At 36.9% G+C, this 18,833-nt stretch overlaps 1 protein-coding gene across 4 annotated transcripts in view; it reads right to left on the reverse strand.

The window, feature by feature from the left end:
• fhit (fragile histidine triad diadenosine triphosphatase) overlaps nucleotides 1–18,833 on the reverse strand; it is a 309,150-nt gene that overhangs the window by 51,618 nt on the left and 238,699 nt on the right. For 3 of the 4 annotated variants that reach the window (XM_066697922.1, XM_066697923.1, XM_066697921.1), the window contains one exon: nucleotides 7,630–7,686. The exons of the other annotated variant lie outside the window; for it this stretch is intronic. In XM_066697922.1, coding sequence (XP_066554019.1) covers nucleotides 7,630–7,686 — 57 coding nt within the window. The remainder of the gene's footprint in view (nucleotides 1–7,629; nucleotides 7,687–18,833) is intronic. 4 annotated transcript variants of the gene reach the window in all.

Below are 18,833 nucleotides of genomic sequence, written 5' to 3' on the forward strand. Positions count from 1 at the left end.
GGCCAATATGTAAGAATACACACAAAATAAATGGACCACATTCATGATAAAATTACTGGGCATGTTGTGCATCTGTTTATGCTGGTTGAGATATTTATTCATGTATCTATATTGATTTATTTTTAAAATAGGACCCTAAGAGTTTAAGATTAAACCTGTATAAGCTAACGTCAAGAAGGAACAAGTCAAGAGCAGTTTAATTATTAAATATATCTATTCTGACAAAAATACTTAACTACTTAAATTGGAATGTTTCCATCTAAACTTTTAAAAGTAATGTATCTGATCTACAATTATAATTGTAGAAGGCTACATGTTTACTGGCTGCATACAAATCGATAGAATACAATAGAAAGTGACATATTAATGTCTTTGTAATGTATGCAAAGCAGAACTGATCCATTTAACATTAAGGTGACTTAAATTAAAATAATTTCACAAAATGACAATCAGCCATTGTAATTCACATTGGCGACGGGCCGGGAATGAAATAAAGAATTGAATTTATAAAATCAGAAACAATGATTAAGAAATTCATGCAAATTGAGAAATAGTGAAAAAGATTAGTATGCTGTCAGATAAACAGTCACTTTCTAAAAGGCAAACACAAAGGAGTGCGTTCTTCTGTTGCAACTCCATGATGTATCCCACAGTGTTGTTTTTTGTTAAATAACAATTCAGTCTCTTCCATTTGTTTCAAAGTGACAGAAAAGATTTATAAAAGCTTCCTGGAAATCATCTCTTGCACACATTTGATTAACTGTTAAATAGCATTAAATATGGAAAGCAGTGTATACTTAAGCTTTTGTTGTTGTTTCTTTCTCAATGTTTTTAATAATTTAATTTTTTTTTTGTCTGGTCTTGTTTGACTGAAGTTTTTAATTTTTTTATTTTAAGTGTGTATATATATATATATATATATATATATATATACACTCACCTAAAGGATTATTAGGAACACCTGTTCAATTTCTCATTAATGCAATTATCTAACCAACCAATCACATGGCAGTTGCTTCAATGCATTTAGGGGAGTGGTCCTGGTCAAGACAATCTCCTGAACTCCAAACTGAATGTCTGAATGGGAAAGAAAGGTGATTTAAGCAATTTTGAGCGTGGCATGGTTGTTGGTGCCAGACGGGCCGGTCTGAGTATTTCACAATCTGCTCAGTTACTGGGATTTTCACACACAACCATTTCTAGGGTTTACAAAGAATGGTGTGAAAAGGGAAAAACATCCAGTATGCGGCAGTCCTGTGGGCGAAAATGCCTTGTTGATGCTAGAGGTCAGAGGAGAATGGGCCGACTGATTCAAGCTGATAGAAGAGCAACTTTGACTGAAATAACCACTCGTTACAACCGAGGTATGCAGCAAAGCATTTGTGAAGCCACAACACGTACAACCTTGAGGCGGATGGGCTACAACAGCAGAAGACCCCACCGGGTACCACTCATCTCCACTACAAATAGGAAAAAGAGGCTACAATTTGCACAAGCTCACCAAAATTGGACAGTTGAAGACTGGAAAAATGTTGCCTGGTCTGATGAGTCTCGATTTCTGTTGAGACATTCAGATGGTAGAGTCAGAATTTGGCGTAAACAGAATGAGAACATGGATCCATCATGCCTTGTTACCACTGTGCAGGCTGGTGGTGGTGGTGTAATGGTGTGGGGGATGTTTTCTTGGCACACTTTAGGCCCCTTACTGCCAATTGGGCATCGTTTAAATGCCACGGCCTACCTGAGCATTGTTTCTGACCATGTCCATCTCTTTATGACCACCATGTACCCATCCTCTGATGGCTACTTCCAGCAGGATAATGCACCATGTCACAAAGGTCGAATCATTTCAAATTGGTTTCTTGAACCTGACAAAGCATATTGAGGCATTGGTAATTACTTTATAGCTGCAATAACTGTCGCTCTTCTTGCTGCCACTCTGCCAGGACATTGGCAAAGCGAAACACAAAGGGCTGAAAGGAAAACTAAGATAAATAGAGGATATAAAAACACCTCACATTACCATGGTCTTTAAACGTTAAGAGTCCAATTTTGTTCATGGCACAGTCTCTCCAACATGGTAATACTGATATTACAAAATACGTTACACTGGTCAGATGTATTGATGAAAGCATAATTAAAAACTCAGAGTTCACTGTACTAAACTGGCCCCCACAGTCACCACATCTCAACCCAATAGAGCATCTTTGGGATGTGGTGGAACGGGGGCTTCGTGCCCTGGATGTGCATCCCACAAATCTCCATCAACTGCAAGATGCTATCCTATCAATAAGGGCCAACATTTCTAAAGAATGCTTTCAGCACCTTGTTGAATCAATGCCACGTAGAATTAAGGCAGTTCTGAAGGCGAAAGGGGGTCAAACACAGTATTAGTATGGTGTTCCTAATAATCCTTTAGGTGAGTGTATATACACAGTGCTGATTTTGTAGGTTTGCCAACTGACAAAGAAATGATCAGTCTATAATTTTAATGGTAAGCGTATTTTAACAGTGAATCCAGAAAAACGCATTTCAAAAAAGTTATAAATTGATTTGCATGTTAATGAGGGAAATAAGTATTTGATCCCCTATCAATCAGCAAGATTTCTGGCTCCCAGGTGTCTTATATACCGGTAACGAGCTGAGATTAGGAGCACTCTCTTAAAGGGAGTGCTCCTAATCTCAGCTTGTTACCTGTATAAAAGACACCTGTCCACAGAAGCAATCAATCAATCAGATTCCAAACTCTCCACCATGGCCAAGACCAAAGAGCTGTCCAAGGATGTCAGGGACAAGATTGTAGACCTACACAAGGCTGGAATGGGCTACAAGACCATCGCCAAGCAGCTTGGTGAGAAGGTGACAACAGTTGGTGCGATTATTCGCAAATGGAAGAAACACAAAATAACTGTCAGTCTCCCTCGGTCTGGGGCTCCATGCAAGATCTCACCTCGTGGAGTTTCAATGATCATGAGAACAGTGAGGAATCAGCCCAGAACTACACGGGAGGATCTTGTTAATGATCTCAAGGCAGCTGGGACCATAGTCACCAAGAAAACAATTGGTAACACACTACGCTGTGAAGGACTGAAATCCTGCAGCGCCCGCAAGGTCCCCCTGCTCAAGAAAGCACATGTACAGGCCCGTCTGAAGTTTGCCAATGAACATCTGAATGATTCAGAGGAGAACTGGGTGAAAGTGTTGTGGTCAGATGAGACCAAAATCGAGCTCTTTGGCATCAACTCAACTCGCCGTGTTTGGAGGAGGAGGAATGCTGCCTATGACCCCAAGAACACCATCCCCACCGTCAAACATGGAGGTGGAAACATTATGCTTTGCGGGTGTTTTTCTGCTAAGGGGACAGGACAACTGCACCGCATCAATGGGACGATGGACGGGGCCATGTACCGTCAAATCTTGGGTGAGAACCTCCTTCCCTCAGCCAGGGCATTGAAAATGGGTCGTGGATGGGTATTCCAGCATGACAATGACCCAAAACACACAGCCAAGGCAACAAAGGAGTGGCTCAAGAAGAAGCACATTAAGGTCCTGGAGTGGCCTAGCCAGTCTCCAGACCTTAAACCCATAGAAAATCTGTGGAGGGAGCTGAAGGTTCGAGTTGCCAAACGTCAGCCTCGAAACCTTAATGACTTGGAGAGGATCTGCAAAGAGGAGTGGGACAAAATCCCTCCTGAGATGTGTGCAAACCTGGTGGCCAACTACAATAAATGTCTGACCTCTGTGATTGCCAACAAGGGTTTTGCCACCAAGTACTAAGTCAAAGGGGTCAAATACTTATTTCCCTCATTAACATGCAAATCAATTTATAACTCAATAACCATTAAAATTATAGACTGATCATTTCTTTGTCAGTGGGCAAACGTACAAAATCAGCAGGCGATCAAATACTTTTTTCCCTCACTGTATATATATATATACAAACAGTATTTGTAATCTCACAACCAGATTAGGGCTGTTTGCCCCAATGTACCTTCAACTTTTAACGATTTGTAAATTAGGTTAAAAATACCTACTGTTCAATATCTTATAGTGTACTTTGTGTGTCACTTCTGTCTACCTGAATATATGTCCCTCTTCCTTCAGCTTTTGGCACTACCTTCAATTCCCCCAGGGCACTGCCTTGGCAGAGTCCATTTATACAAAAACACACAAAGCTTGCAGTCATGACACTCTGAAGTAGGAATTTGTATGTGTTATATACCCAACCGAATCCACACACATTCCAAGCTAAAACAAAAAGAAAGGAGTAATAAATATGAAATAAAATTAAATAATAAAATAAAAATTAAATACAAATGGAAAAGTCATGATTTCATATGTATTCAAACCCTCTGATATGGCAAACCTAACTTAATTAAGGTGCACAAAATGACCTTAACGAGCCACACAATTGTGAGGTTCCTTGGTCAGGTAATGAATTTCAAGCAAAGACTCAACCATGAAGACCAAGGAGCTTTCAAAGCAAGTCAGGGATAAAGTCATTGAAAAGCACGGGTCAGGAGAAGGGTACAAAGCAGGGAGTGGAAAGCTTGTTAGGGCTGGAGCAAAGAACAGGCAAATACTAGAGGATAACCTGTTTCAGTCTGCTAAAGACTTAAAATTAGGGCGAAAATTCTCCTTTCAGGAGGACAATGATACAAAGCACAAGATCAAAGCTACACTGCAGTGGATAAAGAATGAGAAAATGAGTGGCCTTGTCAAAGTCTTGAATTGAATCCTATGGGGAGTCTTGAAAACTGCTGTCTATAAACCATCCCCAAGCAACTTGAGAGAGCTTAAGCAAATCTAAGTAAAAGAATGGGCCACAATTGCATCAAGCCAGTTTGCAATGTTCGTAGACTTACCCAAAAAAACCTGCAGGTGTAATTGCTGCCAAAGATGCTTCCACCAGATATTGAGGGGTCTGAATACTTATGCAATCAACATATTTCAATTTGTTCTCTTTTTTTTCTCGTTTTTGCTGACATTTACTGCAAAAAAAAAAGTGTATGCATCATTTTGTAACTTCACAAAATGCAACACCATGGGAATGGTCTGAATAAGTTTGCAAGGCACTGTATACATATATTATAATATGTATTTTCTTGCAGCTTTTTGAGTCATAATATTTAAGCAAGAATGACTGAGTAGGTGGATGTTAAACTCGTTTTCTGAATATTGTAATGTGATTAATATTATTGAGAGTTTAGTCTTTTCTCAGTTTTAAATTCTTTATTAAGAAAAAGCCCTAGGACCCTATTAGCATGATTTATTACCTACACATGTAGATAGAATCAAGCAAAGCATATTACATTAACTTCCATTTTTACATTAACATGATAAATTTACAAACCTTATGCACACATCACATATGAGTAATGCATGATAGGATTGGTTTGTAGCTAAATATCCATAGACTTTATGATAACTGGCAAATTTAATCATCACTGTGGACTCCAAAATAGCAACACAATAATACAACAATAGCTTGCTTTACATTTAATGCATTCTTAATATACTTAATAACACATTCATTTTTGCAGGAAGTGCAATCCAGTCCATGAAAATACTTTACAATTCTCTCTACATTCTTAAAATGGCTGACTACTTTTTATGCTCACAGACCAGCCGTATATTTGTCTCAAAAAAGTGGAGCTTGTGTCACGAAGAACACCATCCGCACAGAAGCCACCCAAATGCATGCTTTCATTAATTTCAGTTTTAAGCTGTTATATAATAAACACAACAGGCTACATGAGTAAGTGCTTACCCAAGGTTACAAACAAGATAACATGTTTAGAAGCATATTCGTTGTCAGAAAACATTCTGTATTTAATGAGGTCATTTGCATAATGTCTGCATTATTAACTGAACCTACCTTAAGGAACCTTTGAACAAAAACACTTTCATATTATTCATCAATTGAAACAAAACGCAGTCATATTAAAACACATACGTATTTAAAGAGGCGTTTAAATTGTACTTTGTAATAATGCTTAATTTGAATTTTGTATTGAATTGTATTATTGCATTTTTGTAATGCTTGCATAGACTGAAAGTTGGCCTGGATAAGGGCCTGTGCCAATAGAGAAATAATAACATTTAAATAATAATAATTCAGCACTAACTACTAACTAAAGGGACTAAAGTCAAATTTCATATTTTAAAATGTCAGGGGACTTCCCTCCTGTGAAGCATAATAGCTGATTATGTTCAAGGAGAAATCAGATATATTGACAGGGGGTTGGTGAACATGCTGTTCCCTTCCTAAAAAAAGTCCCGTGTTTAAATTAAAGTTTTGATTAGTAGTGTGCCACTTTAGGATAAATGTAAGACTGTTTCAAAGTAAACAGATATATTTGAGTAATATGTTAAAAGAAAGCTAAAGCTTTTAATTTCCATGTTTGCTTTGTAAATGTTTGTTAGGTATTAGTAAAGTTATTCAAGTCTATGCTAGAGCAGTATAGTTAAGGCAAGAAGTCTATTACAGTAAGTGGAGTTGAAATGAGAGAGTAAACAAGACAAGACGTGTGTGTGTGTGTGTGTGTGTGTGTGTGTGTGGAGTTTGTTAATAAAACCTGTGAAGAGGTAATCAATCTGCATCCAGATTAATTATTATTAAAAGAAGGATTATATCACCACCTCCAGACCCCAACATTACATAAAGATGACAGAAGACAGTTAGGTTTTCTTATTAAATCAGAGTTGGATTCTTATATGGAAGGTTTGAGTATAAAGAGGTTAGCAAAACCCTTCCATAGGGACACAGGGTTTACAATAAGAGAGAGGGTGAGCTAGTAAAACTGTGTCAGTCCTGCCTTGGTGTGTTTAAGGCAGAAACCTGTGTACCGACAAATACTTAATGGAAACAAATATGTCACCCTATTGCATCCACCGAATACTTATACAATTCCCCCCTTAGGTGTTAAAAAATAGGATCCTAATTGTTATTAGGAATGTTTTTCATTTTTATACACTGTTGCAGTACAAGTCTCTGCTGCTGAAAATAACCTTGAGAATCAATTAATCTTTGTCAAACAAAGCAAAGCCATGCACTCTTAGCACAGGTGGAGAATGCAATCAATAACTGTTCGAATATGGCACAATAAGCACCTGAACTCCTTTAATTTGATCATTTAATGCTTCACTATTCAATTAGCTGGAAACATACTACAGTGACACTTTACTAACTAGTGGGTCACTCAAAATACATCTGTGTCTCTTAGGCTATTTGTTTTTGTTTGTTTTTTCCGAGCAAAGCGTCTTCCTTCAGATGAATATTGAGAATACCGAAATCACACGGCTGTGAAAAGTCACAGTTTTATACTGATGTACCATTAGTTGGAGCTTATTTTTGAGCCATTTGTAAAACCAGACTGTTTATCCTTTTCCTTCCTTTGATCAACAAAAGTTCTAAAATCAGAGCTAAGCAGTCCCAGTGTTGAAGGTTAGTCAATTTTGTATAAGTGAAGGAGCCAAAGATACACGGCAGGTTTTCAGCTTTAGTTACTTTCTAGGAAGTAGGAATCTAGCTGTGACTTGCTCTCAGGATGTTTAATGGGGTCTAAAACATGCAGCAAAGGTACCGATGCACAATTTGTACCATATATTTATAACTCCATGACTTACATGCACATGCCGACTTTCTTTTAGAGCCAATTTCAATCTCAGATGTGGAAAAAAAACCTATTCAAAATAAACAGAAGAAAAATGTAAGTAAAAAATACCTGAGGAAAATACATTTATGTTATGTGCCACATATTTTTTAGGGATAGCTGTGTCTACTGCAAAGCAAACATGTCTTAGAATTATAAATGTAATTTCCATAGTTAAAGATCTCATCCTAAAATAAATATGAAACTCTTTGCATAGTTGTCGAGTTTTTTTTTTTAAATATATATATACAATTAATATATATATATATATATATATATATATATATATATATATATATATCAAAAAAATAAAAATAAAGTTTTATTTTCTGTAAGCAACTAGTGCACAGTGATTTAAGAACCATGCTGTGTCTGACTACTAAACAGATCAGAACATTTGTAGTTCACTGTTGCTACCTTCCTGGGCAATGCATAACTGTGTTTCTGTTTCTTTTTAATTAGTTTTGTACAAGTTTATTACTGAAACTTGTACAGTAACATTTTGTTCTACGTTTGTTTGTCCCTACTAATAATTGCTGCCCTTTCTTTACAGGAGCATGCATCTAATAGGTCGGCCTGTCCTTCAGTTATGCAGGTTTTGTCATTTTGAAAGGCAGGGTACCAACTGCCAGGGAAATAAGAAATACTTAAGGTTTACCAAAAGCTAATTCAAACAGATGTCTATTAATTATTTTTGACTGGAAACAATTGAGAAAAATGGTTATTCTGCTATTTATATTGTTTAGAGCAAATCTACTAAGACAGGCTGACAAATTTATTTTGTCATGAACAGCTGTGTTCTTATTAAGACAGGAGGGAAAAAAACAACTGTGGCTAAAGCACTAGCTACTAATTAGTTAAAAGAGATCATTTCCACTCGACATGCTTTCTCAGCAAACTGAGGTCTTAAAAGGATAGCAATTTATTGGGAGATTCATCTTGCTTTACATTTTGATGGGACCATTTACTTCATGCTGGTAACATATGCTCTCAATTGCTTTCTGAAAGGCATATTTGTAGTTTATCCACTTTCAGTACTCATAATAAACATACTAACGCAAGCTGTTTGATTTGAATAATGTTAACATTTACATAGCTCCTGGCAAAGTCCATCCTCAGACCTGTTCTTTTGCTTATTTGATTGTACTATACTTATCATAGATGCCACATAAATAAAACCAAAATATGCGAGCTTATAATTCCTACAATTAAACACACACAAAAACATTTAGAAGTAACACAATCTGTGTTCTCAGTTGAAGATGTTTCCTATTTACGATCCTGTTTACAGCTTATTTAAATATAATATTACAATCTCTTACATGGATGCTACATTCATTACTAATTAAACTGCTTTCAACAATTTATTGCATATTCTACAGCAAGCCAGGACATTGTGATTCAGAATCCGCAACTACCTTCCTCAGGAGAACACACTTTAATACTAAATTATTCCTGTAACTTTTAAATAGCTTCTTGACTATGGACAGTGCTTCTGTTATATATTTTCCTTTCCATGTCTCAGTTCATAATCTTTTTCAAAAGGCAACACTTAAAATCTGCCATCATTAACAAGAATGGCTTACTGCCCTTTAGTAACATTCTGAAGTAATTTGATGGGTTTAATTTGTCCAAGACATGTGGTTGGAATTTAATATAAGTAGGCTGGGTTACAGGTCACTATTGCCCAGAGTTATTGTATCATCACTGTGGAGATGCAGTGATGTGTGAAAATGTAATGATAATAACTGGTATAGATAGTATTCTGCATTGTGATCTAAATTCAGCGATTCCCTTTTCAGGGTCTACTGTCTTCTCTGTAAAAACAAAACTATGCAAAATGCAAGAACAACATGTTTTAAAAATCAGCCCATGTATATGAAAATGTGCTTCTACTTTTACTCTATTTCTGGGCATTTTTTAAATATAACATTTATTCAAAGTATTCAGGAAAGACAATTAGTTTTATACTTTTTTGCCTGAAGGTTTGTCAGAAATGTCATATGCACAAGTGAAAATGTATACACTATATAATATAGTAAACTGGAGAGTTCACAGGTTTGAATATAGTGCTACACTACATGGCCAAAAGTATGTGGACATCCCTTCTAATCAGTCGATTTGGCTATTTCAACCACACCCATTGCTGACAGGTGTATAAAATCAAGCACACAGTCATGCAATCTCCATAGACAGTGAATTTCATCGAGGCACCATCATAGGATGTCACCTTTCCAACAATTCAGTTCGTCAAATTTCTGCCCTGCTAGAGCTGCCCCGGTCAACTGTAAGTGCTGTTATTGTGAAGGGGAAACATCTTGGAGCAACAACAGCTCAGCCATGAAGTGGAGCCACACAAGCTCACAGAATGGGACCACCGAGTGCTGAGGCACAGAGCGCGTAACAATCGTTGGTCCTAAGTTGCAACATTCACTAACGAGTTCCAAACTGCCTCTGGAAGGAACATCAGCACAAGAACCATCAGCTTCATGAAATGGGTTTCCATGGCCGAGCAGCTGCACACAAGACTAAGATCACTATGCGCAATGCCAAGCGTCGGCTGGATTTTAAAGCTCGCCGCCATTGGACTCTGTAGCAGTGGAAACAGGTTCTCTGGAGGTGATGAATCACGTCTCACCATCTGGCAGTCTGATGGAGGAATCTGGGTTTGGCGGATGCCATTAAAGCATAGAACAAATAAACAAATTGGAGATAAAAAATAAATCATGGATTCAATTTATTTAACAAAATGTAACTCCTTAAGGTGACAAACCCCTCTGGTACCCTAAAAAGGGCACCAAATCCGTGTTTCTCTGTAATCCCATGTGTACTCTTCACTGTTGTGTTGTTTGCCAAGTGTCTGGCATCGAATAAAAACTGAGACTCTCAGGTTTCTAACGATGTGAAAAATTTGATTTTTATACCCCCCACTTACTTATGCTCCCCCCTGGATTCTGAAATGGGGGGGTGGGGGGATACTTGGTCTGAGCAGGAATACAAAATCTCAGAAAACACTGACAATTGTGACACATTCTGGAACCACACAGTCTACTGATCAAAACAAGACCATCAACATTTTGGTAGAAGCAACACACACCCATAGAGAGCTCAAAATGTCAAGATGGAAAACTCTGTGTACAGTGTACTAATACACAACAATTTTACATCATTGGATTTGAACTTTTCTGTGTTTGATAGAACATCAAATAATACATACTGGATTAATCGTTAGGTTGTTCTGAACAAAACAAGCATATTTGCAAAAAAATCCAATCAAAATGGAATGATCCCCCCTCCCCGGAGCACACTGTGCATTTACCCCTCGGGCTCTGAATGACGGCGGGCGACACGGAAACTGTAAATCGGATGTGTTTGAGAATGAAATGTGCTGGTAGCCAAGAGGATAAGCTGGCAAATGATGTGCCCATTGTAGGAGTACAGTGTAACTTCTATGAACAGGAGCTGCATGTAACACTGCCAAATAATGCTTAAGAGGGTGTAGTAACAGTATATAACTCTGAAATGTACATTATTTTTCAGTTTTTGGTTACCTACACTTTTTTTTAAACTGTCAGTTTACCGCTTACCTTTGTACCATTTCAGGTTATTCATTGGACTTGAACTACTTAAAGTTCAATAAAAACTGGAAAACTTGAGTTGTTCTAAAGCGGTAGTGTATATATAGTAATTCCTGAATATAACATATAAAATATTTAGACTAAATAAAGACAATATAAAGATGTAAATTAGGTCTTTGAGAGCTCTAAAAAACACAATAATATTGAGGCACAGATCTAAAATTAATCTTCCTGAAGCTTCAGGCAAGAATCTCACAAAAGCCTATTTGCTTCTATAGACTGCTGTGCACTTATTCAATCAAAGACCCAATTTTTAACACATGACAACAGCATGCTGAACTTGATTGCAAAATTCCTAATGATAAATTGAGGTGCAGCATGACTCTAGCAGGTGCACTATATGCACATGATAATCTGTTTTCATAAAGTGGGATTCTCATTAAAAGTAACTGAATGTTTAAAATTGGTTTAATAAAATAGGTAGATTATTCACATCAGAGGAAATCCAAACACAAAGACGTCTAGCTAGGATGGTACCAGCAGTAAACTAGAAGGTCCGAATATACATGATTTTACTGGACAATTGGTACTCATTCAGAAGTCCTGACCTGCTTTTTGTTTTTGGTTTTTGAGTGGTGTCTAACAAATATAGTGAGTTTCAAAATAATCCCATTGTTCTATTTAATTCCACAAGGATGTGTGCATTTCTGTTGTAAGAAGGGAGCACATTGTTTAAATACTGTCATTTCAATTATCTAATCTGGATAAAACCAAATCCAAACCCTTCAAAAAGGTTATTCTGTAATAATTTGTAAAAGCCTTTCCTTTCATGGATATCGCAAAGACACAATAGTCTGATCCCTACAAAGAGAGATCATCGCACATGTTCCACCGCACCTGGTCTCGGGGGCGATGTCTTCCAAATACTGACCAAATCTGAATCAAAAACTCCATGACTGCAAGCTTGTGCAATAATTTATTATTCATGGTGGTTATTTTAGAGTTGATTTAAAAGCTGGTCAAACAAAATGGATGCCGGCCCAACTGGCAGATTGGAAATATAGATTCACAAGGCGCAGATGGGAAGGCTCAGCGTGTTGAGCCCCTATGAGCCATTGCAACTGCCCCCATAATTCAAAATATATACGAGAAAATAAAAACTCTTCTGGAACAGTAATGCATTAGATAATTTTTAATATTTCCTGGAATTTAGCAGTAACTATTTCTATGAATCCAGTCTTTGCAAAGCTAGAAAGAAAATGCTGTTCTTTGCCTGCTGTAATTTAAAACCTTATATTTAGTGATAAATTCTAATTCGAATTATATTTCTCTTTTTGTCAATAATGAGATGCAGGGCAAAGTGGATAAAGCAGAAGACAACTAGAAACTTTGACAGATTTTTTTCTTCTCTTTTTCTTTGTTTTGTGCTGTTTGCAAAATACCGCCACTCTACCATTGCGCTCCGTAGGTGATCATTTTCTCGTCTCACAGCCGCTTAAGGGAATAAATAAGAGGTTGCAAAAGAATTTGAACTGAGAGCTGTGCAATGATCATAGCAAGTTTAGAGAGGGGATATTTGCAATAGAATCGGCTACGCTGTGTTATTCACATAATTTCTATGGCATAACCTCAGTTTGACAACACAGACACACAGACTGTGTGTGACTTTGCCTGCACACTTTCAGACTGAGCTGGGTTTGTTACGGTTAGACGCAGTAACTGAAGTCTGGCTTGACTTGAATGTAAAATGTGAAAAACAGCTCTGAAAGATAACCTTTATGATTAAACTGTATATGAAATGCATTTTGACACTACACTTCAACCTGCTGCTGTTGTAATGTCCCTGTGTCCTCCAGGCTACTACTGATGGCCACAGATATAGTATTTGTCATGATAAAATGTTAGTTGGATCAATTGCCAGTTTAGATAACTTAAAACATAGATTTTTTGGTATCTATCTTTTTTTATATATAAATAATTGTATAGCTACAGTTTTTTCACCTTTTCAAATACTGACTTTTTTCCCCTGTTCTAGCCACCTGTGTTTGATGAAATACATATAATCCATGTACAATTAAAGATTAAGCAAGTGGAAAAGGGTGATGCACATATCTGTTCCTCACCTTTAAAACTTTCTGAACAAGCATTTCACTTTTCAGGCAACTTTTCTCCAGCCGTGAATTGCAAATCAAGTTCTTCATCTGCAGTGTGTACTTAATCAGGGCCTCTCATATAAACCAAACTGTTATTTGAAGGATAAATGCCAAAAATGAAAAGCTTTCAGCAAGAGATGATCTCTTTAGATTATTTATTTATTTTCCAGAAAGGAGGATCAATTTAATATTTTATAAGGGCCCCTTTTCTAATTGCTTGTTTTCCCTATTTCTCATACTTACAATTTAATGCATTTCATTTAGTTTGATGACAAATATGCATAAATTATGCTACAGTTTGTTTGCTCACATCTTGCTGTTCCAGTGCAACGTAAGGAGCTATGAAACTGAGGCTTGGCAGCAATGTGTTTTTCACTGATTAAACATTTCACATGAGATCCATTCCCCAGGGACTGAGACACAATTTGAAGAGGGATATATATGTGTATATATATATATATATATATATATAATATGACCTCCTCAACTTAGTATCTTTGGAATTCAACTACTTTAAACATGCATAATTTTCTATAATACGTTGTGATGAGTGCTGAGTACTGCATATTTATGCAAACTGAAGTGTTTAAAAACCTGAAATACATATAATAATTGCAAACATGTGTGTATTATCATTGGCCAGTGATTTACATAAGAAGTGCAAGCGAGAACTAGCATGGGTTTTTCAGTAAATTGGATGCAGAGATGTTCAGGGATTACAAGTGCCAGAAAGACTGACGTGAATAAGCAATTAGACGTTCACAAACCAGCTTATCACAAATTACAACCCCGTACTATCGTCTACTGTAATGACCTTGAAAGTTGCTTCATATCTTCCCTAACTTAATGAGCATGGTGAGTATAATCAATTATGTCTGCAATTAAAATTATAATTTGTCTAACAAACTCCACTTAGTTTATGGGCGTTTAGTACTTGTACTTCCACATAAATGTTTTTTCTTTTTTTTAGACAAGCGGATATAATTAATATTAATTTGTTGAGAATGATGCATGTTTTTCTCCCTCTAATCATGATTTTTTTATGGGTTTTGATCTCTTTGTTGTTGTTTTGTGATAACGTGGAATGCCTTTTTTGGGGGCTGTGGTCTTAAATGTAACCTAGTTCCTGAAAAGAGACTCAAAGGATAATCTTCAGCTCAGAGATATTGAATTGAATATAGAGGTGATGATAACCTGGAAACTCGTTACATATTTTCACCTTTAAGATACTTTGTCTGATTGTGCATGAAGCTTGTTCCATGGAGAGGAAATACAGGTGTAATTAAGTTATTTAGCAAACATGCCATCAAAACAAAATGCAGAAAAATGTAAGAACTATGGACAGAAAGAACCATCCCACCCACCCTGCATCTACTTCCAACCTCCCCCCACCTTGAACCCACCCTCTTATCCCTCTGTAGTCTGGAGAACAAGTGCAGCTCCAGTCTGCAAATGGGAGTCTGCTGCAGAGTATGAAGCAAGGCACATATTCTTCCCAAAAAAGATTATAAATAAGCAGGTTCCATTTTTGCTCACAGATTATTGTAAATTTACAAATATAAAAAAGCAATAGTAATAGCACTTCACTAGCTCAATAATATTTGGTATATGTCCCTTTTTATTTTGGACAGTGAGAATCTTTAATCCTCATTCAAATTAAATAAATAAATCATAATTGTACATAGTGGAACACCATGCTAAAGCATGTCACAACATTAAAGAATAAGTGCATCATACAATTACTACATAATTTAAATGTAGCAGTATTGCTACAGTACAGTAAAATGCATGAATCACATTTCATCACACATTCAGTTTGAGGATTATAATGCTAAAGTACATTTAAAACACCCATTAAAATCACAATCTATCCCCAAAACAAAGTCCCACAGAAATAGTCCCATTGCAAGAAGAAGACGTTTGAACATTTGGCTGCATTAGTAACCCTTCCATTTTTTACATTACATTACATTATTTGTCATCTAGCAGACGCTCTTATCCAGGGCAACTGCGCATTTTACTGGAGCAATCTAACTGAAGTACCTTGCTCAAGGGTACAACAGCACTGCCCCACCCACGATTTGAACCAGAGCCCTAACCACTACTCCACAGTTGTTTTGTTTTGTTTGCACTTGCACTCAACCATTACCAATGCACCTTCGTTTGTTTCAACATATGTTTACTTAATATCCACTGCTTTTTCATTTTGTAAAATAACTAAAACTGGTATATTAATATACATTGTGAGGCACTTATGTTTTAAGACAAAAATAATGCAGTGTTATCAATCTACCGTGAGTGCACAAATGTACTCTACAAATCAAAGGCATAATTTGTTTATTTCTGAGAATTTAGCTTTCTTTTGCCAACTTTATGAAGTTTATGAAGGAGTGTTAAATATGAATGATTGTGGCCATTATTCTCTATTTAATACAGAACATAACGGTAAACAAAATGCTTTCCCCCAGCGTGTTCAACAAACCCGTCCTTTGCTGACCACAATGAATCACTACAGCACAGACTTACAGTTGTTATTTTGCTCCTGCTCCCAGAGTGCTGCACCGCAGCATAAACAGTCATCATATCATTAAGTGCCAATCAGTTTAGACAATTGAGGGGTGGGCTGGCAAAAACAACAACAACAAAAAAAAAACAGATAGTCGCTCAATTGGCGGGCCAACCTATATGGCTATGCATGCCACAGGTTCGCCATCCCTGGTCTAGAGCATTAGCAATGCAAACACTTTGGCTATCATCCCTGCCAGTTTTAAAATCAATATATGTTAGTTATTTGGTAATCATTTACTGAGATGAAGAAAACAATGTTCAAATAAGTCATTGCGCCAGCTAATGAGGTAGAAAGTCTTTTTAATATTTGCCTTTTCTTAATAGCTGCTACAGTATTGCTGCTGAGGTGGAGCAGTTCAGAATATATCCCAGGTCCACTAACCCTCAGCACTATCAGCTCGGTGTGTGAGTCTGGTGGTTCTGGACAGTGGAATGTGTTGCCTTTAAAATACAAGAATATAATTTCTCAGTCACCTCCTGATTAGTTTTGCATACCTGCATGATGTTTTACACAGTTTAAATAAGCTTTAAGAGACAACTTAAAGAGAGAAAAGTTCATGTAACACTCCTACATCAGCATATGTTTTTCGGAGATGTCAGAACAATATCAACAACATGAAGGAGAAATACGGCTCCAAACCAGAGCAATGTTTCACTGTAGCAGCTGTCATGTAAAAGCAAACATTAAAATAAAAATCTTCTCATCAACAACACCCTGCACCCTAACCCTGGACAATGACTAAATAATTTCAAGCTAACCCCGATCAAATCTACACAAAATATAGTTAAGGCAGTAGAAAAAGTATCCCTAACCTTAATTATCTAAGGATCTAACACTAAATTGGGCCAACATATAAAATACCCAATTTAATTTAATTGCAGAATGCAACTGATTTCCTAAAATTAACACTCTCTAAACAAACCAAATATAACCTTTCAGGCTTCTAATTTCCATTTTTGATTGTGATTTTGTTTTTCTTAAATAACCAAATCTTCAGATATACCAATTAATTACACCACACCACAATTTTAATTCTGAACTACAATACTACATTGCAGTGTCAAAAGGAGACACCTTATACTTTACACCATTATGTAACATCTGTAGATTGCCTATGGTCATGGAAATGTTGTGGATATGCTACAGAAAAGTGTGAAAGAAACACATAACAATAAATAATTATTGAATAAATAAATAATTCCTCCATACATTAAGCACAGGGTGGGTGGGCGGAGGGATTGGTGTGCTGTTCAAAATGTTATGTTAAATAGGCTTGAAAAGATTTGGAAACATGAATCTACAGGACCATATTTATGCAACGTGCTTCAAAGAAGACCACATAGTATGAAAAAAAGGTATAAGTGTATTGGAGAAGAAATCACTTCAAAGCTAAAGTTCGAGATGTATCACAAATATTTAAAAAAACCTACTCAAGCATTAAATAAGAAATTTCAATAAAAATTTTGTTAGCTACAGTATTTTGAAATCATGTTTAAAAAATTATAACACTTGCAGTGTGATGATAGCTTTGCTATGCTTCTCTTTAGCATTAGTGAAAGGTTCGGTAAACCTTTTAAACAATTTCCACTCATTAATTTCCTAATTTAAACACAGATGTAAACTGTTACACTCAGATAGGTTCTGTACTTATTAAAGTTACTTATTTTGAATGAACTCGTTCAAAGCTGTTGATTGCAATTTTTGTCCATTTGTTTTCATCTTGACTGGTGATTTCTGTTTTCTGATTCACAAGCTGTTTGCAAAGTTACCCTCAGAAATAAGACTGCTAAACTAAATAACTGTATGTTATCTTTTTACATACATACATATATATATATATATATATATATATATATATATATACACTCACCTAAAGGATTATTAGGAACACCATACTAATACTGTGTTTGACCCCCTTTCACCTTCAGAACTGCCTTAATTCTACGTGGCATTGATTTAACAAGGTGCTGAAAGCATTCTTTAGAAATGTTGGCCCTTATTGATAGGATAGCATCTTGCAGTTGATGGAGATTTGTGGGATGCACATCCAGGGCACGAAGCTCCCGTTCCACCACATCCCAAAGATGCTCTATTGGGTTGAGATCTGGTGACTGTGGGGGCCAGTTTAGTACAGTGAACTCATTGTCATGTTCAAGAAACCAATTTGAAATGATTCGACCTTTGTGATATGGTGCATTATCCTGCTGGAAGTAGCCATCAGAGGATGGGTACATGGTGGTCATAAAGGGATGGACATGGTCAGAAACAATGCTCAGGTAGGCCGTGGCATTTAAACGATGCCCAATTGGCAGTAAGGGGCCTAAAGTGTGCCAAGAAAACATCCCCCACACCATTACACCACCACCACAAGCCTGCACAGTGGTAACAAGGCATGATGGATCCATGTTCTCATTCTGTTTACGCCAAATTCTGACTCTACCATCTGAATGTCTCAACAGAAATCGAGACTCATCAGACCAGGCAACATTTTTCCAGTCTTCAACTGTCCAATTTTGGTGAGCTTGTGCAAATTGTACCCTCTTTTTCCTATTTGTAGTGGAGATGAGTGGTACCCGGTGGGGTCTTCTGCTGTTGTAGCCCATCCGCCTCAAGGTTGTACGTGTTGTGGCTTCACAAATGCTTTGCTGCATACCTCGGTTGTAACGAGTGGTTATTTCAGTCAAAGTTGCTCTTCTATCAGCTTGAATCAGTCGGCCCATTCTCCTCTGACCTCTAGCATCAACAAGGCATTTTCGCCCACAGGACTGCCGCATACTGGATGTTTTTCCCTTTTCACACCATTCTTTGTAAACCCTAGAAATGGTTGTGTGTGAAAATCCCAGTAACTGAGCAGATTGTGAAATACTCAGACCGGCCC

The sequence above is a fragment of the Amia ocellicauda genome, chromosome 3 (genome assembly GCF_036373705.1).
Source record: "Amia ocellicauda isolate fAmiCal2 chromosome 3, fAmiCal2.hap1, whole genome shotgun sequence".
Lineage (NCBI taxonomy): Eukaryota > Metazoa > Chordata > Actinopteri > Amiiformes > Amiidae > Amia > Amia ocellicauda.